The sequence below is a fragment of the Pelecanus crispus genome, chromosome 2 (assembly GCF_030463565.1).
Source record: "Pelecanus crispus isolate bPelCri1 chromosome 2, bPelCri1.pri, whole genome shotgun sequence".
Lineage (NCBI taxonomy): Eukaryota > Metazoa > Chordata > Aves > Pelecaniformes > Pelecanidae > Pelecanus > Pelecanus crispus.
Window position 1 is genome coordinate 162,569,858 of NC_134644.1, and position 27,475 is coordinate 162,597,332.

At 42.2% G+C, this 27,475-nt stretch overlaps 1 protein-coding gene across 1 annotated transcript; it reads right to left on the reverse strand.

The window, feature by feature from the left end:
• Positions 1-586: 586 nt before the first annotated feature.
• On the reverse strand, positions 587-27,038 carry ANXA13 (annexin A13). Its single transcript, XM_075705376.1, has 12 exons — positions 27,024-27,038; positions 25,241-25,315; positions 12,409-12,487; positions 10,031-10,125; positions 8,170-8,340; positions 7,792-7,825; positions 7,630-7,709; positions 5,658-5,726; positions 5,340-5,441; positions 3,002-3,077; positions 2,050-2,162; positions 587-836 (listed from the first exon to the last, which is right to left on the reverse strand). The coding sequence occupies exons 1-12, from the start codon at positions 27,036-27,038 to the stop codon at positions 717-719; spliced, it is 1,029 nt and encodes a 342-aa protein (XP_075561491.1). The 3' UTR covers positions 587-716.
• Between the last annotated feature and the right edge of the window lie 437 nt (positions 27,039-27,475).

The following is a 27,475-nucleotide window of genomic DNA, read 5'->3' on the forward strand; positions in this document are numbered from 1 at the left end:
TGGAGGCCATGCAGCTGTCCTGAGGCCCACGTCTGCCTCTGTGGGAACAGCATTTCCCTGCCTGACAGATCCACCTCATGAAGCACCGTCTCTTCTCCAGCTGTGCTCCTGCACCATATTCTAGGAGGTGGTGCTGACGGGGACTGCAAGTCCTTATCTCCTTCATGGGATAACTTAGGAGGTGACTATGCTGAGAGGGCAACTTACAGACAGGGAAATCGCTCTGACCTTCCCTATTGATAGCAGGATTTTGATCAGGGCCTGACTTAAATCATTAATTCACAGCCCTCAGGTTGTTTAAAGAGCTGTGATAATGGGCTGAGAAGAAATTACTATCCATTTTGTCTTGGCAGGACTGTAATGGCATGACATGGCACCTGTCAAATTGGGGAAAGAAAAGGGATAATCTTCAGAACAGGAGAAAGACAGAAAATCTACACAGAAGAAACAATGACAGAAGATTCCTCCACATATGCAAACACAAAAAGGTCAATTTAGATTTAGTTTTTTTAACATGTCTTTATTGCTTAAGGACATTTGGCGAGATAGCCATAACATAAACCTCACGTCCAGCATTACTTGGCAACATATTTCCCAGCTGGAAAGAAAATAAATTGGATTTTTTTCTTTGTGCTAATGCCATATTTTTTGGATGCTATTTTGGAAACTAATCAAGAGGTGGCTGCTCAGCATGCCTCTTCATTCTTGATGGCTTTTTAGTGCAAAAGAGCCAGCAGCAACTTTCTGAAGTCTCCAGAGGTATCAGATCTGACAGCTTCAGCTAACGACTTCTTGTACATTTGCTGGAACTTCTCCTTTATTGCTGGCAGGTCACTCTGAGGAGACACCAAGAGGATCTTTAGAAGAGTGGAATGTGCTTTGAGTAATATGTCCTGCTCCTACCAGGACTCCTGCGGTCTGATCCAAGGTCTACTGCACCCAGTGGGAGGAGGAGAGGAGAAAGCAGGAGGTCTAAAGATCTTTGGGGACTTTCAGCTTTACATTCGGACTTGAGGTAAGCCCATGTCAGATGGTGTGGTGAGGGGACGCTAGCTGCGAAGAGGTGTATGGGCCTGTGTGGAGAGCTGTGCTGGGGCGGCCAGGGGCATCTCCGGCGGGCGCTCAGTGGTGCCATGTGGGCACAGCCGTGGTACTGGAGAAACTCACGCAGGTCGCTGTGAGCTCCTGAGGCCACTCTGTGGTGGCAGGCAGGGAAAGACGTACTACCAGCAGTATGGGTAAAAGAGAGTTTTGTTCCACCCACAAAAGTAATTTTCTGGTTACTACAGGGGGACAATTAAATGCTGTATCTCGAGCTTTCCTGTGAAAAGGCACCCATTGGCACGGGTCAGGTCTGATCTTTATCACTGGGGGTTTTAAACATTATCATGATTGGACCATGTCTTAACAGAGAGACTACCCTGGAGCCTAATTTCTCACACTGCCCATCATTGAGAAATACACTTTCCGAGTCCCTGTGAATGACTCCTCCTCTGTGTCAAGACTGAAACAGCCCTGGGGTTACAACCTACACAGCTTACAAGGAAGGAAGACATAAAGACTGTGTTTAAGATCTCAAATGTCTTGTGCAGTTTTGTGCTTTTTAAAATTACAATTATCTCCTTTGGCTCTTTATTTTTATTCCCTCCTCCCCATCTGTTTTTCCCAGCTGGAATCAGAGAAAATTTGCAACGTATCTTTATATGCAGTTCTCAATTTGGGAACTTCTGCTTTATCATTACTTAACTAGGAATTTACTTTCACACATCATATGGGGCCAGACCTCTGCACGGGTTAGTTTTAACCAGGTACAGTTGAATCCACTTGAAATTGCCTGCATGCTTTCTAGTTTAGTTCTTTTGAAAACAGAAATAGATGCAATATTAAAATCAGAGTTGCCTGGGTACAAAAGCAGAGTGTGACCACTGTTGTCATTGGGCTGAAATGGGTTGACTGAGCACGTGATCTACCAGGACTCACTCCATACCCTCTACCTTTGTATTTCTTCCAGAGCTGATGTGAAGTATTACAGGTTGCAGGGTACCCTACCTCAGCCCTGGTCACAAGGATGCGAATCAAGGTCTCTTCATTAGTCCCACCTCCTTTCATTGACTTGTGCAGAAGTGTAGCAAAGTAACCTGGGCAGTCTTTGGCACAGCTGACTAGAGAAAACAGGAAGAGGCTTCATTATACTTGTATATTTACACTTTGTGATACATCTTCAATGAGCAGGAAATAAATAAGGAGGAAATAAAGGAAACTCTCTAGGGTTTATGCTCAGACATATGAGCTGGCAGGGCTTTCATTCTGTGACTGGTCCCCTATCAGTATGCAAGAAGTCTTGGAGTCCGAATGGAGATGTACATTTCTCCATAGGGAAAGCAGTTTACACAGTGAGATGATCAGCACTGAGTACTCTGCCATTCCACAGTGAAAATGAAATGAATGAGAACAAGCATTTACCCCTCTGGAGTTCTTCTTGCCCATCTATTCTTCAGGTCGCTGCTCACTCCATAGCTCACAGGGGCAAGATTTGGGAGAGTCCAGATCCAGATGGATAACAGCAATACCAGTAAGCTAACTAGAGCCAGGGCATGGGCTTAAATACCAGACACAGTCATCCCCAATGCTAAATTGCTGTCGAGGACCCTGTACATTTCTGTGGTGGCTGGCTAGCACACTTCTGACAATGCCCAGGCATTTGCTGGAAGTTATCAACAGCCATGGCCTCAGGGGCAGATTGGAGGTGGCCATCCTGTGCTAGAAGGCAAATAATTTAGCTTCGTGGAGAGGAGCTGTGTCTAGGAAGTTTTATTTCTAAAACCAAGGGGTCCAAATCCCTTCTGAAAACTGGCTTTTCTTTTCCTGGCAGTTATGTCAGCTCACTTTAGGGTTTTCTTGATGTCTGTCACCAGGATGTACATAGATCCCCAACAAGCAATGTCAGATGATGGCAAGAACTAGAAAAGAAAGCTTTTGACACTTTTTTTTTTTTTTTTACCAAGAGTGAGATAAGCCTTCTCCAGATCTCCAGATGTTTCACTTTTAATGGATTCTTCTATGTCCTTCCCACACACCTATGAGGACAAAAAAAAGAAGCCATCAGAACCACTGTCTGTACATGTCATCCCACTGCCATAAAACCAGCATCAGACATAGGATCTAATGGCAAAAGGCCTATTCAGATCCCTTAGAGCCTTTTGAAGGAAGTAATTCAAGGGCAAATGAAGTTCTCCTCTGGTGTAAGTGCTTGCAGATCCACTGGCACCAAGAGAAGAAGGTCTATGTGGCCAGGTAAGGCACAACGGTTAAGAGATGGACAACCTAAATCAAGCCGTTGCACGTATCTGAGGGCTCCTAGGACAAAGAAACTGCAGCTTCTTCTTGAGTGACTCCTAGTCAGGAGAAACTGTTCGAGCTTCCTCTAACCCCTCTATCAAAGGCTCTGGATGGCTCCCACACAAATAAGATAATTTTTGGAGCTTTACCAGGTCTATGAAGTTTTGTTACTTATTGTCTTTGGCTTCCCAGGGAAAGTTTACAAGTACTGCAGTTGTTCCCGAGTTTTTGTATTATTCTGTATGAAAGGGGAAAAACAGACTACCACTTCAAAACAGAGTTTATCCTGACTTTTGTGAACTTCATGAACCTCAAAGCCTTTTACTTTGTTCTGTTTTGCCTATCTGGACAGCCCTGCATGGTTCAAGACTCTAGTGGACTTCTAGGTCAGAGCTGGGAGACCACGGGTACAAGGTGGAAGGGGTACCTTCTGAGCATTTGGGTTTAAGTTCTGCAAACCCTCAACCTCGTTTAGATCTGGCCCTATTTATCTTTCCAAATACAGAGAAGACTGATGTTTGCATGGCTTTAATCTTGGCCCACTTCTACTTCAAATACAGCCAGGCAGGATGCGGTAGATCGGTTTGGGCAACCTGATCTGCTTGGCTTTAGGAATCAAAAAGCCAAGGTAGCTTGGCTATTGGAGTATTTAACTGAACCCCCAGGGTTTGGGCCACTCCGAGACAGAGAGTATCAGTTAGTGACTGGTTTTGTTCTCTGGCCAGCAACAAACCAAAACCTGGATTAAGCTGCAAACATTTTTCCAACTACGGGTTCCTAATTGTGCTGACACTGAAATATGGCCTTGACTGGAATTTTTTTCATCTTCAGTGCCTAGGGTTACAGTTTTCTGATGCACTCAGCGTTACCCTAGGGAAGTTCAGGACTATGAACCAGAGGCTGGAGGGGGGACCCTCTCCTGAGAATAAACGTCTCTACTGAGCTTCCACCTTGCTGCCAGGAGAAGGACCTTGGATCTCCCATTGCTTTGACTTTCACAGGTCATTACCAGGTGAGAGGTCTCAGTGGAGGTTGGTTCCAGGTCCAGGAAAGAGTAAAATGTCCCTGGTGGGTGACACTGGGAGAAGTACCAGACAGCCAGGATCCTGCTACCTACTTTGCCTTATGCTTTGTGACAGAGGACAGTGCAGCATAAGTACCTGCACAGGCTGTCTGCCCAGCATGGGCAGAGAGGAAGAGGCTGGAGATGTACTTTCAGTACCTAAAGGGGGCTTATAAGAAAGATGAGGACAAACTTTTTAGCAGGGCCTGTTGTGATAGGACAAGGGGTGATGGTTTTAAACTAAAAGAGGGTAGATTTAGACTAGATATAAGGAAGAAATTTTTTTATGATGAGGGTGGTGAAACACTGGAACAAGTTGCCCAGAGAGGTGGTAGATGCCCCATCCCTGGAAACGTTCAAGGTCAGGTTGGATGGCGCTCTGAGCAACCTGATCGAGTTGAAGATGTCCCTGCTCACTGCAGGGGGGTTGGGCTAGATGACCTTTAAACACCAGGCTATTCTACTATTCTGTGAGCCTCTGCCCAGACAATATAAGCGTGTGAAGCACTGGGATCAGGATGAGAGACCTTGTTAGGCTCTGCTTTGGAGAAGGAGAGAAGACCAGAAAAGCGAAGCCCTGCTTCAGGGCAGGAGTTTGTGAACCTGTCCCTTTGCTGGTCCTCCTGCAGGAGTGGGGACACCCACTGTTGTGCAGCTGTGGAAAGGAAATGACATTATGACATTTATTTGGCTGGATGTTGTGTGGGTTATGAAGGGGAATTGGTTCTTCACTGGTAGAAGATACAGCTTTTATCCCCTATGTGTCTTTCCATAAGATCAGGATCCAGTCATATAGAAGTGTTTTTCCAAGATTCTTAAAGCATTCAGAAGTTTTAAAATGGCAAATAAGGGATTGCCTGCTCTACATGTCATTGTAGGGTCTGCAAACTACATGTTGGGCCCTATGCAACCCACATCGCAGGAGAGATTAACTCACCTTTTCATAGGCTTGAAAAGTAGCTCTCAGTTGACTATAGCTTCTCTTTGCTAAGACCACATTGAAAGCCAGCTCCTCTGTTCCCCAGCGGCCTTCTCCTGCCTTAAAGATTGCATGTTATTTTTTGAAGCGCTTGTTTATCCACAGTAGAGACAAAAAGTCAGCCAGAGCCCTTGATCCACCAAACTCCACCCTGTGCCCCCTCACTCATCACCTTACGCTGCCATTGCCCCTGTACTTGGCATGTTTAGTCACCCCCAAGGCAGCCCTTGCTGCGCAGCATGGGGCAAATGGGGATTTTTCCACAACTGCACTTACTTTATACAGATCTGTGGCATCTTGCTCAGCAAGCTCTGCATTGACCTGTTGGGTCTCATCTCGGGTTGCCTACAGGAAAGGACATGACAGTAAAAAAACCAGACCAAGTCCCAGTGGCATTTTGTAGTGGAAGGGAAGATTGTCCGCTCGTGGCCCTCACAAAAATTTTGGTTATAGTTTTGCTGCCATCTGCTGACAATGCCTAGTAATGGGGCATGGTGGGACTTGGTGGTACAGTTTTGAATGGCCTGTCCATGTTTACCACAGCCCCAGGTTTTGCTGACTTGAGAGGTGAAGCCTGTATGGTGGAGTTTATCTCCCAGTTTTATTTGCTGTGTGCTGGCACCCTTATGAGACTGCAACTCTGATGCCTCTGGAGCAGGAAGGGACTGTTGGGGCTGGGCAGCTGCATGGCATTAGACCATACCCTGCGGATGCTCCCCTGCGGCAGGGTGGCCTGCTGGCACCCCTTGTCCCCAGCCTCCTTGCCATCCCATGGGTGTTGCTGCTCCTTCCCCCAGCCAGCACATGTCTGGAGCAGAAAACAAAACCAGAGGAAAACCTGATCTGAGCTTGGAGCTAGCCATGCTTTGAGGAGGGCTGGACCAGAGGAGCTCCAGACGTCCCTTCCCACCTGGCTTTTCTCTGGTTCTGCTTTCTGCCATTTTTTTTGCGGGTATTTTTCCACTGGTGGAAAGTGGTAGTGTGCGTGGCCAGATGTTGGGGTGGGAATGGGGCTGAAATGTGCAGACGGAGCTGGGGCAGGACTGCCCCAACACGGCCTTTGGTTTCACCCCCAGAGGGCTGAGCTGCTGGGTATGTACAGCACCCTGGGCTTAAAGCGCAAAGTTTCTTAGGAGAAATGTTAGCGTATCCATCATCCAGATACTGCAAAAAGGTTCCCAGTACCTGCAGTGAAGTGCTGATGGTTTTTGTGGTGCTGGATATGCCTTGATAACTGCAAAATATTTTCCTGACTAATCTATACACTCTGACTGTTCACTAATACTGTAATACCTGGTAGAAATTATGAAGGACTAATCTATGAAAATAATCTATAAATAATATGTATTTGTCACTCCTGAAAATATACCCCAAGAGGCTGAAGAGAGCTGTATCCACGCTTTCCAAAATGGGAGTCTGATTGTGGTGTATTTAGCAATGTGACTGTTAGGTCTTTAAAGCTTCTTCTATTTATTGAATCTTTTCATTTCTAAGGGCTGTCTGCTCAGACTGACCACCATGTTGCATTCCTAGGCATGATCCTCCTCTTCTTACTTGTACTATGTCTTTATGGACATGTTAATTTTTTTCAAGCCTGTCAGAGTTCAAGGAGTGTCTGGATGATACTTTTTGTCATATGATTTAGTTTTAGGTAGTCCTGCAAGGAGAAGGGAGTTGGACTCAATGATCCTTGTAGGCCCCTTCCAAACTGAGATATTCTATGATTCCATGATTCTGTGTAGGTGGTTTAAAATAAAGTGTGTCCTACTGGAAAACATACTTTTTTTTTTTTTTTTTTGTGAATGGAAAATTAACAGCCATCTCTTTCTTACTTTTTCTGTATCTATCTGCATTCTAAATTCCTCAGTTGAGATGGAAATGAGAATTTGCTTGTTTCAAGCCAAATTCAGCATAATGCAGCCATGACCTTGAGTGGGTATTCTAGACATTACTGTGGTATGAATAGTAATAAAACAATGCTGTTGTCTTGAAACTGCTGGAATTTATAAAATTACTTCTGATTTTATATAATTCCTTTAGTTATATTAAAAAGCTATAAATATCAAAGGTTCTTATCCTGAAGAATGTCTTTTGCTTATTATAATTACCTCATTATTGTATTACATATCATAATTACATTATTCTAAATATCAGTTAATACTTATTATGATTACCCAGGGTAGACAGGACAGAGAAAAGGAAATATCTCTATCAGGTAGATGTATAAGAGGAAAGCCCCCAGCCTTACCTCTAGCACAGTGACTAATATCTTCTGTAGGGAGCCGCTTGTGTCACTTTTAACATCAGACTCTAGCTCCCTATCAAAGACTGGGGAGAAAAAAAGATCTGTGACTGTTCACCCGGTGATAAAGGCTTTAAATGAAGGTGTTTGAAAGACACTACTACTTACGCCGTTTGTATGCCTCCTTTATGTTTACAATTTCCTAGGCAAATAAAACAAATAAATAAGCAAATTAATAAATAAATAAGGAAAAAACATTTACAAATCAATCAATCAATCAATCAATCACCCGGGGATTTCTATATCATCAGTGTTATCTCTGTGCCATCCATGGGAGATATGAGTCAGACCAAGGAAGGAATTTGAATTATATTGCTCTTTACTCCTGCAAGAGTTTCAGCCCAGTATGGCAACCTTATAGGTGCAACCACTGACAGCAGGCATTTCAGCCACGGAAGCTGATCTGATCCATCCTCCTTCCAGGGGGATGCTCTTGGCGAGCTCTTTGCCCTGCTGCCTAAGGAAGGTCACACATGGTGTCCCAACCTTATTGTTCCTGGTGCAGAGAATCTCGATCAGCAGCGACTCATCCGTCCCAGCGCCCTTCATCGCCTTCTGAAGCTCTCGGGCCTCATACTCGCAGGGTAGGTCCAGCAGAGCCAGCACAGCCTTTTCAAAATTCCCACTCAGGTCTCCCTTCAGGTCTTCTTCCAAATCCTGCAGGGATAGTTAGAAGCGTTAGCACAAAAGCTGAGGTGGGATTAGAGGGTTTCTTACTTTGTTTCAGGGATTTTCATTATTTCAAGGCTTATTCTGTACCAAAAAGGGGCAAAAACATCAAAAAGCCTTTAAATATGTGTACTTTTTTTTTGCAAAATAAATTCCCTAAAAATTTTTGTTTCAGATTGAATGAAATGATTGTTCCATCTTCAAATAGCAGCCGGTAGTAGTCCAGTTTTGACTCCTACTTGTTTAATTAAATGCAAACTAGTGTTTTTAAAAACTTAACAGGAGACTTTACTCTGAAACACAATGCAGAAACTTCCTGCTTCGAAAGAGCTGCAACAGAAGGGATCAAACTTACCAAACTTCTCTTCCAGTTTTGGTTAAAATTGACTTACTGAAAAAAGCAACAAATTTCTACGAAGTGCTTCTGTGCCAAGCAAAATCAGCATTTTTTCCACCAAAAAAAAAAATGTCAACCTTCTGTCATATGATCTACTTAGTTTAGTAAGACCTTGGAGAAGAACTAGCTAGTGTATGTGCGCTGAGAAGGATGCCTACTGATGATTTATTTGAAGCGCTATCTGCAGTTAACATTTCCTGTAGTACGGGAAATACTTGGCAAGTTCAGAAGAACAAAAGAAAAGCCCAGCTCTAAATCTATTGTTCTTAAATATCCTCTTACACAATCGCAAGTCAACACTTAATCTATGCAAGTCAACGCTTGACATCAGCGTTGGAGCAGTTTCAATGCATGGACGATGAATCTCGTTTCTTCAAGCAGCAGGAGAGAGAAATGGTACAAATTGCAGCTCCTTCCCCAGAGATTCAGGCTGCCCAGGCAAGCAAGAAGGGTTGCTACATGCTGATGTAACCGGGATGTCTCATTGCATTTGCTCATTTCTAACGCTTATTTTTATTAATCCTCATTATAGAACTAAATCTATAGTATTTATGTAACCAAAATCTTTATTATGCTTGCTGTAAATTTTACATATAAAAGGCTTTCAGGTTCAGTGCTGCCTGTCTTATTAAGATGGATTAATGACTAATGAGCAAGCAGACCTTAAGAAAATACCAATTTAATAATAAGCTCTGCAGGATTCAGCTGTTTACCTAAATAACATATTGGAAGCTTTATTTTTCTTACACGCAAAATCATTAAGGCAATCTATGTTTCCTCCTCCAGAAATCAAGTGCCCAGTGAGACTTCTCAGTTTTACAACATCTGTTCTACTTCATCACTATAAGAAATCAATACTACATCTATTAAACTCAACAAAAATATAATGATGTAAGATCAAATAGTTCCTCTGAATTTGCATCTGGTCTGAGAGGGATGCTGGCTTAAAATTTCCCCTTTATGTTAATTCCTTTTTCTGAATGTGCTGAAGATGAACACAAGCTGAAATTCAGTTATGAATTATTATGAATTATTTTCTAGCTCTCCCAACTTTGATTAAAATGCTCTGATCTGGTTAAGGCTGATTTCAAGAAGACTCTGAGGCCTAAGATTAGAAATATAATCGTATTTTAGGAGATGAAATAAATTGCTGAATCAGAAATTAAATGGTGTCCTCCTTAAATCCACTGTGCCCTTGATATTTTCAAAAGCAGAGACCTGTAGGCTGTACTTCTAGCAGGCATGAGGTTTGAAACAGAGAGGCCATTTAGTTCAAAATACCTTGCTATACAGAGCCTTGTACTTCTGTTTTATTTGTTGTCTCTGCTCCGATGTTCGACTTGACAAGACTTCAATAATTTTCTTTTCATCGGTTCCTGAAAAAGAAGTTGTCCATAGGAATTATTTAATCAGGAATCTAATGCAGAGGAAAGAAAACATGATCTTTAAAGAGAAAAAAATTGCTATACATATATCCCCACTGGTGCCAACTTCAGGATTTGTAGCATCTAAGATTCTCTTGAGGATATATTTAACTGTATTTAGCTACAATGTTCAGACCATAAAATAAAAATTCACCATCTTGTGCTGCTTATATTTTATCAGGGAAATTGAATCTTCTGTTTAAGAAGGTCAGACACTGCTCCTAAAATCAGGGCTATGCCAGTGCCTGTAGGCTGACATACATGTTTTTGGTGGCAATGCTTGTTTGAGTAGTCCCGAGCGATCAGCTACCAGATCCAGTTCATTCAGCACGTGAATGCTTGTGCTGGCACAACAGAATGAACAGCATGGGGTGAGAGGCGAAGGTTGATGAAGATGTGTTTAAATCATCTTCACTAACCCACAGCCCAAATGTACAGCCTGTACAAAATGGTTTGTGTTTTGTGCCAAATGGAGCCAGGAAGAGGAGCAGGAACCAGCCTTCATGGTGTGAGCCTCTGCTGATGCTGTTTTCTTGGCAAAAGTAAGTGAGAGTGAAGTGGGAGCATGGGGTACCCTGGTGATGGGCACCACAGCAGCTGTGTCTCCTGGGAACCCGCAGGGAACTGAACATGCAGCACCGCTCCAGGAGAAAGCCCTCGGGCAGCATTGAGCTGTAAGTTACGCAACGGAGGGAAGCAGCTCACTAAAGGCAATGACCTTGTTCTTGTACTTTTCTTGCCCTCAGCCATATAAACAGATGTTTGCACTAAACAAAGCTGCTGGAAGGCATTCATTATGTTTGTGGTTAATGGGACAGGACTGCAGTGATGCTACTTGGACACCCAAAAGGCAGAATAGAGTAGCTATTGCATTAACACGTGCCCTGGTGCACCTCCATCTCAGGGCCAGCAGCTTGCCTTAGGCACTATTTCTTCAAGACAGGTTTTGAAGTGGACAGTGTGTTTCAGGAGGGACCTATGACCCTGCAAGTGACGGAGACTGCCAAAATGCCCATAGCATATAAAGGGTTTAGATGGCTGATCAAAGGCATCAAGCCATATGCCAGGTCTGCTGATGCATGCATGTCATGCTGGTGGACACTGCCCCATGCTCTCCTTGTGGTCTCTTCCATCTGTTGCATCCACCTACTGGGCTTTGTGCCATGCCTCATCACAGGCTCTTGGGAGCAGGGACCAGCAAGGGTTTCTGAGGAGCTACCAGTACAAATTGTAAAGATACAAATGATATTGGCATTCAGCAGCAGCTGATGTGTTTTCATCCCTGCATATCACCACCGGGTACATATAGGACAAGTTTAGGGCATCTTGTCCAGTTCTTCTTGCTTAGGACCAAGACAGAAGGCATTGTCCAATTTTAGAAGGAAAAACATTGCTATCTGACAATGTGGAGTTAAAATCTCAGCAGGAGAGTCCTCTGGGGAACTGTCTTGAGGGGGTTCAGTTGATAGGACAAGAACAATTCCTAAAATACAGACACTTAACTAGCTGATCCTGAATGTCAGTGCTACACCAGGAAGAAATGCTTAAATACATGTTTACCATGCAAATACCTGGAGTGGATAAATAACTTATTGCTCTCACATGCTGCATGGCTGTTCTTCCTCTGCTGGACATTGTCACCTCCATGGACCTGAGGATCCCATGAACACTGTGCAATCCTTGTTCACATGAATGCACAGTCAGCTAGCTTACTTTAAACTACCTTAGAAGATGGTGGGAGCCAGTATTTTTGGTTAAAAATCACTGATGCCAATTGAGTACCATCATATATTCCTTTCAGCTGATGGAACTGCAGTGCGCTTTGATGAGTATATGGAGGTGGTGATGTTTTTGATTGGTCCTTGAAGGCCTGGGAAAGGACATATAACCATGACCTTAATCTGACCTGGCTAGCTGAATCCCATGACTATCACATCAACCTTGACAGCTTGATGCTCCTATCGCAGGGAGCAAATGGCATGTTTATCCCAATCCCCTGGAGCCAAGCAATTATCAAACTGGATCTTCCCATCTTTGAGGAACAAACTGGCTTCTCTTCCCATTTATCTTAATCATATAAAACTTCATGGGTGTGCATGTTCTTTGAGTCAGTAAGTGACAGAAAGCATAAAGATTACCTGAAAGTGGTTGAAACGCTTGTTTTTCCCTACGTTTATGTACATGCTCTTTATAAACTTGAATTGCCCTTTGTACAAAAAACAAGAGCTTTCTCACCTGCTCCTTTGCAGGCGCTATGTATTTTCTTGGCATCTTGGTCTGCATCAAACCCACGACGACGGTGTTTATTGGTTGACTAGGAAAACAGATACATGGGAAACAATTTTGCATTAGTCTCTCCAAGTAACAGCAGTTTGGGCCAGGTCCTTGCTTGATCTTTGTTCATATCATCTAAACTGTGAAGTTCATTCTAGGCTTTGCTGAAATACTGTATCTGTCACTAGGGCTCCTAGAATCGGTCCACAAATACCTGTCACCACATGACACATGGTGCTGATCCTATATAACTTTGTTTTGCCAGTTCAGGGTTATTCATGTAATTTAAATGTAATAACGTCATACTAGGCATCTTCATGCCAGATCAAATATTATTTGTTTGTACCACTTTAACAATAGGCCAATATAAACACCTTATCAGATGTCTACAGAGCCATGCCCCATCTCTGCAGTACATATGTAAGTAGTAGGAGCTCACAATCCCAATCAGCTGAATAAAAATTGGTCCTGCAAATGTTTCTTGTGTTGATGCATTCATGCAAACAAGATTAATTGTAGATCTATATTGTGATAAAGCTAGTGGGTTTTTTTGTTTTGGCAAAATAGTACATGTGGTTACCTTGAGCTAAATCTATCAGGGATAATAACTCAAAGTCCACAGCCACAGCAGCAGTTTACAGCCTAACATATCAATGTAAGCAGAAAACCATGCCTGTTCCTACTAAACTGATGGGCTGTGAATCACAAGGGCTGAAATGCTGGTACACCCTCTATTCTGCTGTTTCTCAGACAAGGGTAGAAGTATCTGAGACCAGGAGGTCAGCAATGCTTTCAACCCCTGTAAGATCATGAATCAGATCTTTTAAATGCCTAAACTCTAAAAGAATACTGGAAAATAGGTCCTAGGCTCCTAAATCAAGTAGGACTATATGCACACCATGTACTCAGGGGTCTAAGTGGGCACTTCAAGTGCTTTGGCATTTCCATTCAAATAGCAACATGTGGATCAGGCTATTTGCTTTGCAGGGCTGCCAGGCACTGGCACCACCGCTGTTAATTAAGGGTTATGATACCCCAGGGCATGGCACTCTGCTCTCTACTAAATTAAGGGTTATGACACGCCAGGGCATGGCAGTCTGCTTTTAAGCCCTTCTGAGATCGCCACTGTCCTGCTGAAGAGCAGAAGAGGCTAAATGGCTGATTAACCTCCTTGTCTGTGAGGAGAGTAGGGCAAAGACGATTCCTGAAAGTCATTAGGCACAAGATCATTCTGTTTGTGGGATAAAGAGAATTTAGCCATATGGCTGTGGGCCATGCTCTGCCACATACCCATCTGGCCAGAGAACAGCCTGTTTTATTTACAAGTATACATATAGCCTGGAAGTCTGTTTGTTGGTATTCTCCAAAAGTTTCATGCCGTGATCTACTAGTTCTGGTGGAAGAGCTACAGCTCTGGATAAAGGAGTCCTCTGTCAAAAGACAAAGGGTTTTATCTCAAGGAGAAAGCCCAAATCCAGTTCCTACCCTGCTTTACCGACGTACCTTTGTGATCGACTAAAGACCATTTAGGTACCTGGCTTTTCTAATGCACTTACTTAGCAGCTAGGATACAACTTACTGCTAATGGTAGCTGCTGCAGTGCAGCCATCTCACTGAAATGGAAAGTTATTTTTACAACAATAGCAATTAGTAAGGTACAATAACAATGCAATAATTTCTCTCTGTACAGCGCAAGGTAACACTTTCCTTGCCACATCGTTATCACAAATATTGCTTGTAAATGTGTATCCTACTGTATGCTCTGACACACACATGTGCTTCTCTAAACCTTTCAAATAAGGTGGAAATAGATGCATGTAAGGAAGCAATATTTTCTAGTGGGACATTTTATTTAATGGTCTTCAAATTTCTCAGGAATTTGTCAAAAAAGAAAGGGAAAAGCGCAAAGTTAGAAAACAGATGCACTGATCACTGTCTTTATCCAAAATGAATTGCATTCACATTTTTCTATTACGATAGGGTGTACGTGCTTCTCGTTTGACGGAATCACAAACAAAAGATATATTTTTGCACAACATGCTTGAAAATTAAGCAGCTCTAATTTCTTTCTTCTTTTCTGATTGCTATACTCTCATCTCCATTCTTGTGAGAATAAAATTCACGCTTGTTCTCTGTAATACCAAAACAAACCATGACAACTAACCAGACTCAGTGGGTGATGAATTTGGGGGAACAGAACAATGGGATCCCACAATACAACAAAAGCCTATTCTGGATGTACAGCCCCAGGATGCAAATGCTGCATACACAACGGGCCTCTGCTGGAGAGTCGTACAGGCACGGTGTTGACAGGACTGTGGTCCAGGTGCTCCTCAACACGTGGTGGATTCAGAGAGCATTGTGGCGTAGCATGCAGGTGGGTGCTGTGCTGCCTGTTCAATTGAGTGTGCCCCACAGACAGCAGTGTGCGGTGCCAGTATGTTTTTCCCCTCTCCATAATACCAAGTTTAACACGCAAACTGTTGTTAAACACTTCAGTCCATACTTTAACATATGACTGGTAGTATTGTCAGAGTTACCACTATGTTGAGTAATGTGCTCCTAATTACTTCTTGCATCTGTATCATGCACCCTGGAGCAATCTCAAAGGACACTGTAAGCTGGAGAGACAGTATCCCTGCCTTTCCCCTGCACCATGTAGAAAGCTGTTTGTAGGAACAGGGTACAATATCTGAATGGAGTAAATGATGGTGACATTAAGCTATCATTATTTTGGCTCTATAGTGTTAGTATGCTTTTCAGATGATATTCACGCCACTCATACGGTTGATCCTGCTATCTGTGTTAGGCAGCCAGTACTGAAGTTATTCTAGAGTTGTTTGCAAAGCATTTTTTTGTGAGGATAAGGATCAGGGCAGCAGCTGAAAGACTGGCAAAAAAAGGGACAATTCTGGAGCACAAAATACAGAGAAAAGTGTTAACATATCAAATGCATAGATTTGACTACTTTGTAGTATCCAAGTGCTATTCCAATTCACAGACCCCCAAATTCACTCCAACAATATGAGTTGAGAACTGCTGCTCCACATTCACCTTCTCCTGACCTGGGACAGAAGATGTACTGCGAGGAAAAAGGCATCATCTAGCATTTGCTCCCACTTTTCAGTCATTCAGCCTGGACAGAAACACCTACACAAACACCCAAAGGCAGGGAGCTGGTTTGTACTTTGCTTTGCCTTACCCACCAGCAGTGCTGGGCTGTGGGTATTGCCCTCGTCACAGCGATGCTGCTGCCTCTGCAGCTCCACTGCCCCAACTTTATCACCGATGCACCTGGTCCTGGTAATGTCCTTACAGGACTTCGGGAGAGTGGTTTGCTCTCTTACGCCTTGATGGCTGGTCAGTTATGCTCAGGTTTTAGCAAGTCTCTAACTCCTAGGTGCAACGTGTCATCGTAGCTGTTGTGTTTGTGTGTAGCACAGTTGCAACAGGCAGGAGTCACCAGGTAGCACTGGTGACTTCAATAACATTGTGGATTTATGACGATTCATAAAGCCATGAAGTATTTCTTTTCAAGGGGAAAATCATATGGAAGGGAAGGAAGGCCTCTTTCTTAATTATGTTCAGGACATGTTTGTTTTAAAGCACCAGAGCAGTCTATTGAGTCAGCTCTGCTAAAGCCTCTGTCTTCAAATCATAGAATAAATGACTGTAAAACATTAAAAGATGCACCCGGGGGATATTATTCTTATAGTACTGTGTGTAATATTATTAGCAGCTTTATAGATAGGAAATCTGATACTCTGGGTAAGTGACTGTCAAGGCCAACTCCTGAGTCATCTGGAAAGCCCTGGTTAAAATTCACTACCTGCTGCGTCCCAGCCTTGATCTTGCCCACTGACACAGCCTTCCCATGCAGGAGAGGGAGAGCTGTTTCAGAACTGTACTGCTTCCTACCCTGTGGATTTTAACAGGTGGATTTCCCTGCAAGGGATAAATGGCAAAAGAAATTGATGTTTAATACCATTTGTCTTGTAGACATTTTTCTTTTAAAAACATGGGCAGAATCACTTTAATATAGTTCTTGTTTTAGAGTTAGGATCTTAGATTAGATTTGAGTAGTGTGCTGGTTGAAGATTTTTAGATTTTTAATGACTTACAAGTGTTATAGGAATTTTGGTGATAGCATGATGTGAAGTCTGAAATATCAGGTGGACAGATTGCATACAAATTTTGCAGCTGGACATAGGATGTCAAGAAACTTGCTTCCATAAATTGGTCCAGCTCCATCTACTCAGTTACTTTGTTTTCTTCTATATTTATCTCCAATAGTTCTATATTAATTAGTGTAACCAGAGTTCTAGTGGTAAGAAATCCTAGTTTCACTTCCAGCCTAGCTGTATTTATGGCCTGTGTCCACTTGTTTTTTCTACCAACAGTGCTCCTTAGCTTGAACAGTTTTTGCCTCACTCAAGCATATTTTAGACAACAATAATTCTCCCTTGCAGCTTTGGCTAGAATTGCCACAGATTTATTTCTATCAAACTAGATAGATTGTAACTGATCTGAAACTAACACTTCTACCTTATTGTGAAGCACACCAAGTAGTTCTTCCTACTGTAAATTACATTTGACTTTAAGGAGATGTAAGATGAGTTTATAGTTGAAGATGGTCTGCAATGCTTAGAGAAGCATTTGGAAACTGTTCTTTGATATTTCAGCCTCTGGAGCCCTTATGCTGCACAAATGAACAGTTTAACAAAAAGGTCAGCAAAACCAAGAAAGACATGGCAGGGGAAGTAAGAGCTCTGGTGGATTCAAGGCATCAGCAGTTAGAATTGGTGGGATGTTGCAATACATTGCAGACATTTCTGAAGACAAAATCCAGTATCTTCCTTGAGCTAATGTATTGGGTCTGGCTGAGATGGAGTTACTTTTCCCCACAGCAGCCCTCATAGTGCTGTGCTCTGTACTGGTAGCTAGAAAGGTGTTGAGAACACACCAGTGTTTTGGCTACTGCTGAGCAGTGCTTGCACAGCATCAAGGCTGTCTCTCCAACATTCCCCCCCTCACCAGCAGGCTGGGAGTGGGCAAGGTCTTCAGAAGGGACATAGCCAGGACAGCTGACCCAAACTGACTAAAGGGATATTCCATTCCATATGATGTCTGCTCAGCAATATAAGCTAAAAGAAAGGAGAAGGGGGGACATTTGTTATTTATGATGTTTGTCTTCCGGAGCAACTACTATGCACACTGAAGCCCTGCTTCCTGGGAAGTGGCTGGACATCGCCTGTTCATGGGAAGTAGAGAATAAACCTTTGTTTTCCTTTTGCTTCTGCGCACGGCCTTTGCTTTTGCCCATTAATAAACTGCCTTTATCTTGACCCACAAGGTTTTTTTCCGTCTCATTTTCTCCCCCTCCCTGTCATGCTGAGGAGGGCAGTGATAGAGCAGCTTGGTGGCACCTGGCATCCAGCCAAGGTCAACCCACCACAGCTAAAGACAACTAAGTTTGCAGTAGATACAAAGTGCTCATCTGTCAGTAGACAAGAACAGAAGAAACACTACCATGAGCATGCCAGGTAGCTTCCTGTATTGCAAGAGAGAGACAACATGCCCTACCTGAAAATATCTGAGCAATCATACAGCTGAGCAATCACAGCTATTTTTCTATTTCCATCATCTCAGGTAGATGCCACAACCATGCTCAGGAACAGAGGTTTATGGAGGAGTACTGTCAAAACAACATCAAGGGCAGCTGCTCAGGATGCTGCTGAGAGTGCTCACCTGCTGCAGCTCTAACACAGGTCGATGCTGATAATGTACACGGACAAATGCAGATGCAGACCTTTACAAGCAAATCGCTAGGAAGAGCCAGCAGGAATGTGGCTGCTGACCACAGCAGTCGAGATGCAGGTCTAATAGTGATGGGCAAGAGCTCTAAAAAGGGCTGGATTGATCCAGGGATGTTGACTGCCCACTCCAGTCTTCAGTTTTGCCAGGTCCATTTTATGTGCTTTATTTAGTGGATGTCTAATTTCAAGCTTCTCTCTGGTTGCTGTTTTCATTTTTCTTTTGCTTAATAGGAATAAAAATTAAATCTCAAAATTGCAGCACATAGAATGGGCAGACTAACCCAGCCATGCTCTTTACAGCACTGACTCCTGCACGTGACGGGGTCTGGAATAAAATTTAGGGCAGTATTTGGTTGTCTAAACGTAGGTGTCTGGTGCTGTCAGACATGTGCCAGGGTAAGCTGCCTTGCTGCCTGTCAGAAATTAATAGTCTCCTGTGGGACCTGCATCTGTCAACCCAGGGCAGATGTCTCACATACCTGAGGGCATGACCAGTGGTTACTGGAGGTGGGCAACAGAATCATGCCACAGCTATTTCACCAGTTTTCTTATTCTTCATGTATATTTAATTATATGTACAAAAATGCATTGGAGAAAACCAAGGTTTTAAAAAGAATGGCACAAGCCAGTTCCATATACAGCAATCTGAGCTTTCCTGTCTACCAAGCAGGTGAGCACCAGAAACCCCTCTGCCTAGTTTCCCACAGATTTACATCTGCTGTCTGGCTAATTTTGGTGCCTCTACTGCCTACTACAGCTGAAGCAATTCCTGCAATGGGCACAGGCATAATGGCCCATCACTCTGTGGATTCTCTGCTGTCTTATAAGGGTTGAGCTCATGCCTCAGTCTTTCTTTCAAGGGATTTCTAATACAGTCTCTCTTTTCCAGATTTTCAAGAAACGTAACAGGCACCTAATAATTTTGAGACTAACACCCTGCTAGTAAATTAATCTAAAAATTGTCCAGTGGCTTCAAATATTTTTAGCTAGAGTAACAGATATATACATACTGCAGTGTCATGCATCCTGTTTCTTCAGGAAGCCAAGCCCCAAATGATTCAAAACGTCCCAAAGGTGAGCAGAGGAATGCCAGAAAAGCAAACAGACAAGCCAAACCAATTGAAAACCCGTCCCAGATAGGAAACTGTGGAACCTGTTGAGATTTCTCAGTTCTCACTGTGCACAGTCACTGAGTCACCTGTTCAAAGACTTTTGGGGATCCTTGTCTCCAACTAATGAACCAGTCCTTCTGCAGCTCAGCACTGCTAGACCTGTCAAGGACTGGTTTGGGCAGAGCTGATCTTGCTGTAGGCAATGGATAAGTGAGCTGACATCTCAAGGTGCCTTCCAGTTCTATGATTTGCTGTATTCCTCTTTTCTATGGAGAGGAAAATTTTTCTCTGTCTACCAGGAAATGTCCCAAACCATCTAGTCACTTTGTTAGCATAATAAATGACAGGGCCAGGGTGTTCATCTCATTAGTTAAATTGTATCTAATATACTATGATCATGAAAGAAAGCTTTTGGCAAATCAGCACCTACATGATTAATTTTTTATCAGCACAAATATACTCAAGATTAATTATTTATCCTGGCAGAAACCTTTTATGAGCTATAATGCAACTGGAATCCAAGGTTAACTAGACTAACAGTACTGGATAGGAAAAAAAAAAGGGCATGTTGTCTTAGATCTTGTGGTTTTAGTTTTCTAGTACATTACACGTTGTCAGGATAACATCTTGTTAGCAGAACAAACCCTGAAATCCCACCCAAAGGGACAGTCTTAGTGGTAAACAGCCCAAAATCTCATCACTCATTTTCAAGCATTTCTGTGTGTTAAGAATAAAACACAAGAGAATAAAACATGGGAGTAGGCTGCTGTATTTTGATTCTGATCTGCTTCCAAAGACAGACTGAAAACATGATGCTACATTTGTACTTCATCAATAGCGTGATCTACTTGAACAGACATTTTCAGTCATAAAATTTTTTTTTCAACCTATTGTAATGCTACCTTAGGCCCATTTGAACTGGGTCAATTTTTGGATCATAGCAGAGGGTATGTGCATAACAAGAATAGCCACAGCCTCCTACGGCTATATAAGGTATAATATTCTTATATAAAAATGCCACCCTATTTTAAACCTATGCATTCCTAACAGAAAATCTATCTTCCTGGTTGTGTCAGTTAAAAATGCAGTTGAGACCAGAATGAACATCAACATAGAAGAGGAATAGACATTTCAGCAGTAGCATCCAACCTGCCTGACAAGCGACATACCTCCCTCACCCGTGGCAAAGAGCCTGGAGACACGTACCACCCATCTCAGAGCTGTGGGTGGGAGAGCTCTCAGAGCCGGCAGGCAGAGGATCGCCCCTCCACTGGGAGCCTCTGGCTTTGCTGTGGGACGTATGAGGGCCCTGGGGCAAGCTGGCAATGAGGCCCTGCGACCTGCGGCTGCTTTCTGCGGCAGCGAGGCCCTAGGACACTGGCATGACCCTGTTCCCGGCTGTGTCAGCCAGCCTGGCATGGGGCTGCAAATAATCTAGGGGATAAAAAGGTGACTTGCTCAGAAAGCTCCAGACCATCAATCAGAAAGGGCAGAAAAGCAGATAAAGCCCATTTCATTTCTGTGCATAGGTACTTCCTTGAGAAAAACTTCCAAATATTAGAACTCTCTAATATAGTGGAGAAGCAAAAGAAACAAAGAGCAATTACTGGTAGGCAAGGTCGGGTCTCATTTAACTAGGAAAGGCTGTTCAGGGGTGAGGATATCTGGTCATTAGCGGATGGCAGGTTCACCATCTCCTATCATCCTTGCATCAAAGAAAGATGTTCTTTTGCAAGCTCTTCTTCAGTGAAATTCAAATTATTTGGCTCAATTATTCAGGCAGGAATTTATGTGAAATGTAAAGGCTTTTAGCACACAGGTCAGAGTAGATGGGCACTAACATTTAAAACCAAACAGAAGCAAAGAGCTGTGGCATGTTGGCAGCAGGGCAGTATCAGCAAGCACCAGGGTTTGTGCTATGGTAATAAAAAGGTGGGGTTGATAAACACCTTTTTGACGTATGTCAGTTGGCAAGCGCTACCTTAAGGACTACCTGTGTCCTTTTGACAGCAAGGTTTCTTCCTCTGCTGTTTTGTAAAATGTACCTGTCATTTTTGTTTGTTTGAGCAATTTTCTCAGTCAACCACAATATGTAATTGGAAAATTGCCATCTGCCTCCTTGACTGCTCAAAGAATGGTATCAGTGCCTCCAAATGCCATCCGCCATCTGCCAGGCAGGCTGTCACTCTCCCAAATCCTTACGGCTGTTTTAGGTCTAACAGCTGTACGACAGCAACACGCACTGTCAGGCTAGCTTGTTGCTGACAGTTTGTTGCTACCAAGAACAAACCAATTTCTATATGAAGTCTATACTGGACAATACAATATACATAAGTCACATAGATTAGACTTCATTACTCAATAGCCTTTGCAATGACTCAGTGACTCTTTCCTAACTGAGGTGCAAATAACCTTATTTTCTACATCTGAGACTAAAACTGCAGTGACAACAAGATCCTAATAGAATTAGTCATATTTACTTTTTCCTATTACAAACAAGTGGCAACAGTGAAGGTAATTGCTCTGACAGTTATTAAAATGCAAAATTAAAACCAACAGTATTTAAACTGCAAAATTAAAACCATTTCTCTCCTACAACGTCCCTCCTGTTTCTAAGTATCTGTTAATATACCATCTCATAATAGCTTATGGCTAATTTTTAATACACTCCATTTATTCATGCTGATCACCATGATAGAGAAGTCCACAATGAAGACAGAAAAAAAAGGTTGGAGACGGTTGTCTCATGGTTGAATTTTACATTGTCTGGTTTTAATGTGTCTAAACACTCTTGTGGCTGGTGGAACTTGTTAATGCAGATTACATTTAAGATCAGTTAGCTAGCAGGGTACCATGCAGCAGGAATGCCAAAGTTGCGAAACTGCAGCTTTTATTTCAGAGGGCTCAATTTATCTGCTTAAATACAGACATCTTTGAGATGTGCCAGAGCACCTGACACCTGTGTGGGGCTGGCAGAGATGACACAGGGCTGACAGGGACCTGACTCCCCCCGATGTGGCAGCTGAAGCCGAGGCAGGAAAGGATGCTAGACATCTCCAGAGACACCATGCTTGTGTTTAGTCATGAGTCATGCCTCACATCACTTCCTTTTAATACTTATCTTGCAAATGGTAGCCACAAAAAAAAAAAAAAAAAAAAAAAAAAGCAAGCAAATGGTTTTATTCACCTAGGACAACTCTAGACTAGAATACCAAGTCTGGAATAATTCTCTGTTATGCTGGGGTGGACTTGTCTACTTTTATTGACCATAATGCCTGGTTGGAAAACACTTTGTATGCTGGGCCATTAGCGATGATGATAACTGAAATGATTGGAAACTGGCATAGTCTGCCTCTTTTTCAGCTGAGATACCAAATCTCTGACTTGCATACTGATACAGAGATAGCTCAAGTGTCCTCATGTCTTATTAAAAATTTTACACTCATTACCTCAACTAAGACTTGTGATGAGTTTTGGTAAGTTAACATTGATGGAACTGAAGGAAATTCTTATGTATGCCAGCATGAAAGCTAACATGACTTAAGTATACCTACGCAGGGCTGAAAAACATGGACACAATCTTTGGGAACATCATGCTGACTCTTTCATGTATTCTAAAGCTGAATTATTTAAAAGGAGAAGAACTGGAAGGATGTTGCACTCCATCAGGGAAGCCCCAAGACTGCATGCTTCTCCCCTTGGTCCCTTAATTGTTTTTAAAACATTCCTCTGCAAGATGCATTACCTAAACACCACCTATATATTCATAAACACATAGAAGGGCTGTTACTATACAGATATTGCATATTTAGTGTCTGACAAGCCAACTGTGTCTACAGAACTTGGAGGTTTCTGTGTCTAACTCCTTTCTACTGCACAGGATGAAGGAAGTCTCAAGATACTCCCACGTCACTAGAGTCACCCAGAGCAGCAGTAATCATCCATTGCTTCAGTCAGTAGTCATAGTTAACAATAAAGGCAGAGTAATTTTTCTGGATAGTAACAACAGAACTTGGTAGAGTATACTAAAAATGTTCTAGACAAAGAAGAACGTTAGAGTCCAGATAGCTTGGAATTTTTTATGCTTTTGTAAAACATAATTGTTTGACCTGTCTACATTGTGTAAAACATAAATGTAATGACCCTTTGATACTTCAGATGGGTTCTTTTTTTTTGCCACAGACATATCATAAATTTTTCATGGGTAGATGCTTGTTAACACCTACCACAGCTGCACTCACAGGACAGCCTCATACCTAAAAGGAACAGCAAATATCCTGGATAAAAGGGGACCGTGGAAATGGAAAGAATCTGCCACAGCTCTTCCCTGGTGTTGGGTGGCTGAACAAGAAGGTATTTCTGTCTTCTGCTGACTGTGGGCTTATGGCCAGGGCCTGAACAAGGATTGACTGTCACTGAATATTGGTCTGCCAGGGGAAGCAACAAATAGCAATTGTTGAGCTTTGTGATGAGATAATAAAATCACGCTGTGGTAAGTAATACTTGTACTAAGGAAACATTTCTACAAGGATAGAAATGTCCCTAGACAACACAGAGGCCCTTGTGATGTTTGTGAGCTTATCCCCAAGAGAACCCCTCAGGCAGATGTGCTCTCCAGGTTACACTCACTTTTTTACCTTCAAGTTCTCAAACCATCTGGCCCACGACAACCTGCCACCCCCTTCTTATGTTATAGTCCTCCTTGGCAGAAGGTTTGGGCTGCTTTACAATGAGAAGATGAAACTCAAGGGAGTCCCAGAGAATCTCAAAAAGTGGTTTAAATCAAAACCAAAGAACTCGCCCACCCCCCAGATTAATTCACGTCACAATCACAGAGAACAACAGAATAATGCATAAAGAGTCATCTTGGATTATTGACAGACAGAAGGTTAAAAAACAATTACACAATTTCACAGAAGTCAAAATCTAGCAAACTTTTCAAACTATCATACCATCAAAACCATTGCTGCTATTCCCAAAATGTCCCCAAAGCAACTTGCTTACAGCAGAGCAGCTACCCAGATTTTCAGGTGCATTGATTCTACTTGTGGCAACTTTGAAGACAGCAGAAGTACAGATAAGCTTGATGCTAGACTGCAGACAGAGAAAATAATTAGAGACTTTAAATCCCTAAGGATATGCAGTCAAAAACTTTGTTCGATTGTAGAAAAAGGGACCAGGTTGAATTCAGAGAGCAAAAAGCATGTGGAAATATGCAGATTTGGAGCTGTAATGTTGTATCAGGTGCAGCTCTTAACTGAGAGCTCAGTTTCTAAGAAAAAGGTACACTTTAGAGCTGGTTGGAATTTTTTTGTTGAAAGCATTTTTTTCAGTAAAATTTGTTACTTTTGTTCAAATTAACATTTTAACATAACAAATTAACATAAATTCAGCAAGATATTAATTTTGATGAAAGCTCCATTTTAAAATGAGACATTTTGATATACCTGAAAAGTTCCATTTTAACATCCACATAATGGAGCCTTTTCTTTGAACAATCCTTAGCTTTCAGTGAAAACTTAATTTAATAATGACATTTTTTAAAAAAGTTTTAAAACCTAAATCCATTGAACCAAATAAAATACCTTGTTTGGCACAGATGATTAATTTGATATTTCCCCCAGCAGAATTTGGGCTATTCAAAAAAATTTCGCCTCTGAAACTTCAAAGCAGACAAAATTTTGGAAAGAAGTACTCAACAGAATGAAACAACCCAGTTTTACCCAGCTTTCCAGTGTCAGCCTTGACCATGAAAGAAGAGTTGCCTTTGTGCACTGCAGTGCCTCCCAAAGCCACCATAAACCACAGCAACATGTGCTGGAACACCACGGTGCCCCTTTCATCCTTCACAAAAAAAGTGCTTACTGGCTTATCTGCTGACAAACTGGTAGCCCCTACGGTTGGTTTCCGTACATCATCTGCGAGTCTGTAAGACTTGCTCTGGAGGTGTAAAAAACACAATAGATAAGATGCTCATGAACCTGTGGTTGCAAAACATGAGATTAGGAGAAAGAACAAACCACAGCTGAAAAGCTCTGTTAAGAACTTAATATTTTCAGGCTGTTCCAGAAGCGGTTCTCTGATACAGATGGAGGCATTTCTCCATGACTGCCTGTAATCTCCTAGGGACAAACACAGCATGATGCCATTCCCAGATGGGTCATGGGCTGAATCATGGGATTCTATTCCAACATGGGCTCACAGCTCTTCCCACCGAAACCTACAGCACAACTCCGATGTACTGCACCTACGTCCAGGCTATCTAGTCTAGCATGGAGCTCATACAACTGCTAAACTTGCCTGACACGCAGTGCTGAGATCTCTCTTGCCCTAGATAGACCTCAACTGGCTAGTTTAAACCTAAATTGAATGTGCTTGCTCTACACTGCATTCAGTGCAGTGTCCAGTGAAAGGCTCTCCAGGCTCAGGACCCTCAGGAGATACACCCTACAATGTGTGATTATGTAGACACACAGTGCTGTGTGGCAGGACCTTTCTTGGCCTTCTTTCGTATGCAAAGATAGTTTGATGAACTGCTTGCTTCTCTCCCCTTATGCAAGCAGCCAGGCCACAAAAGGATGGTGAGGAGATGGGACCATCTAACCTTTCACAAGGAGCCAAAAAGCTCCTTGGCTTAGTAGCTGGAGCTTTGCGCAAATGGTACGGGCTCTCTTGCTCAGTCTGGCAGAGGTGATATCCTGAAGGGCTGGTCCAAAAGCAGCAGATGCTCGGCATCTCTCAAGGCCTTACTGAATTTGAATTAAAAAAAGTCTTGTAATAAAATAATACAAATCTTAGAGAAACTAACGTAACATTAGCCTGTATCAGCAAACAGGCTGTCTTCTACTGATACATACTGTAAAACTGCAGGGTTTTGGCATTCAAGGAGAAAATGTGCTGCTGAATATATATTTCCCTTTATTCATTAGTTTTTAAATTGGAGCTAAAACCCCCCAACTTCTTCAGCACAAGCTACTTAACTTTGAGAAAGACCGATCATTCACAGCTACCACACAAACTTTTGACAATCAGGTTGTTTTGAGGTTAAATTTCTTTATGCAGATTTAGATATTTATTATTAAACACCCAAATGTTAGCCAAAATTGTCTCTGTCAAAACTCATATGGTAATTTGATGTAGTAAATCCTGACATCTGGGTTTTAATCAGGCCCTTCTGTGAGCACCGCACTTTGAGATTACTCCTGTCCCTACTATTCAGTGATAAACTTAGCCAAATTTCGAAAGTGTTGGCCTTCGGGACAGGAAGTTTTTCATACATCTTTAGGGAATTATTTTAGTGTTCAGAATGTTCCAACACAAATTTGCTAAACTAACTAAAATTAGTTTTCCCATGACATCCTACACATCATTTCTTTTTCTCAAAATGGAAGTGCTGCCCTTTTTAACGAAGCCACAATGAGCATTAAAACACTCAGAACTTGTGTGTTACAGTAATAGTTTCACTATTCATGTACTGCAATTAAGTGATGTTACCAGCTTCATACAAGTTTCCCCCACACTCTTAAAGTAGATTTTGAAGTTAAAGCTTCATTTGCAGCTGTATTAATATCACTTAAAGTGAAAATGGACAAAAAGAAAAACAGGAAATTGTTGCATTCTTGACAACACAAATTAAATATCTACTTACTTGTGAACTGCCCATTTTTGCTTAGCCTGAGTGTGGAAGATGCAACTTTTCAGCTCTTCAGTAAAACAAGCATTCAGATGGAATAGTCAACTTTTACTAGAGCAGCTAAATCCTACCCAACCCTGGGTTAATCAATAACTTCTGACATTATTTAAATTCTAGTCATTTCAAGGTGGGGCGTATTCATGGTGGCTTTATTATCCCTTCTATATAATATCACATCCTGTTGGGTCATGGAGCTGTCTGTTTTCTCCAAGGAAAATCAGGATTTCAAAATATAAGCTCTGAGATTATACATACTCATTTATCTAATTGTTATCACAATGATTTAAAACATATAGCTGTGGTAGTACCCAACATGAGCTTTCCAAACATTTTAGAAAGAAGGATGACTCCTCTGAAGACTTTATATCGGATCTTATGGGATTTAGTGGTATTTAATATGCCATTGA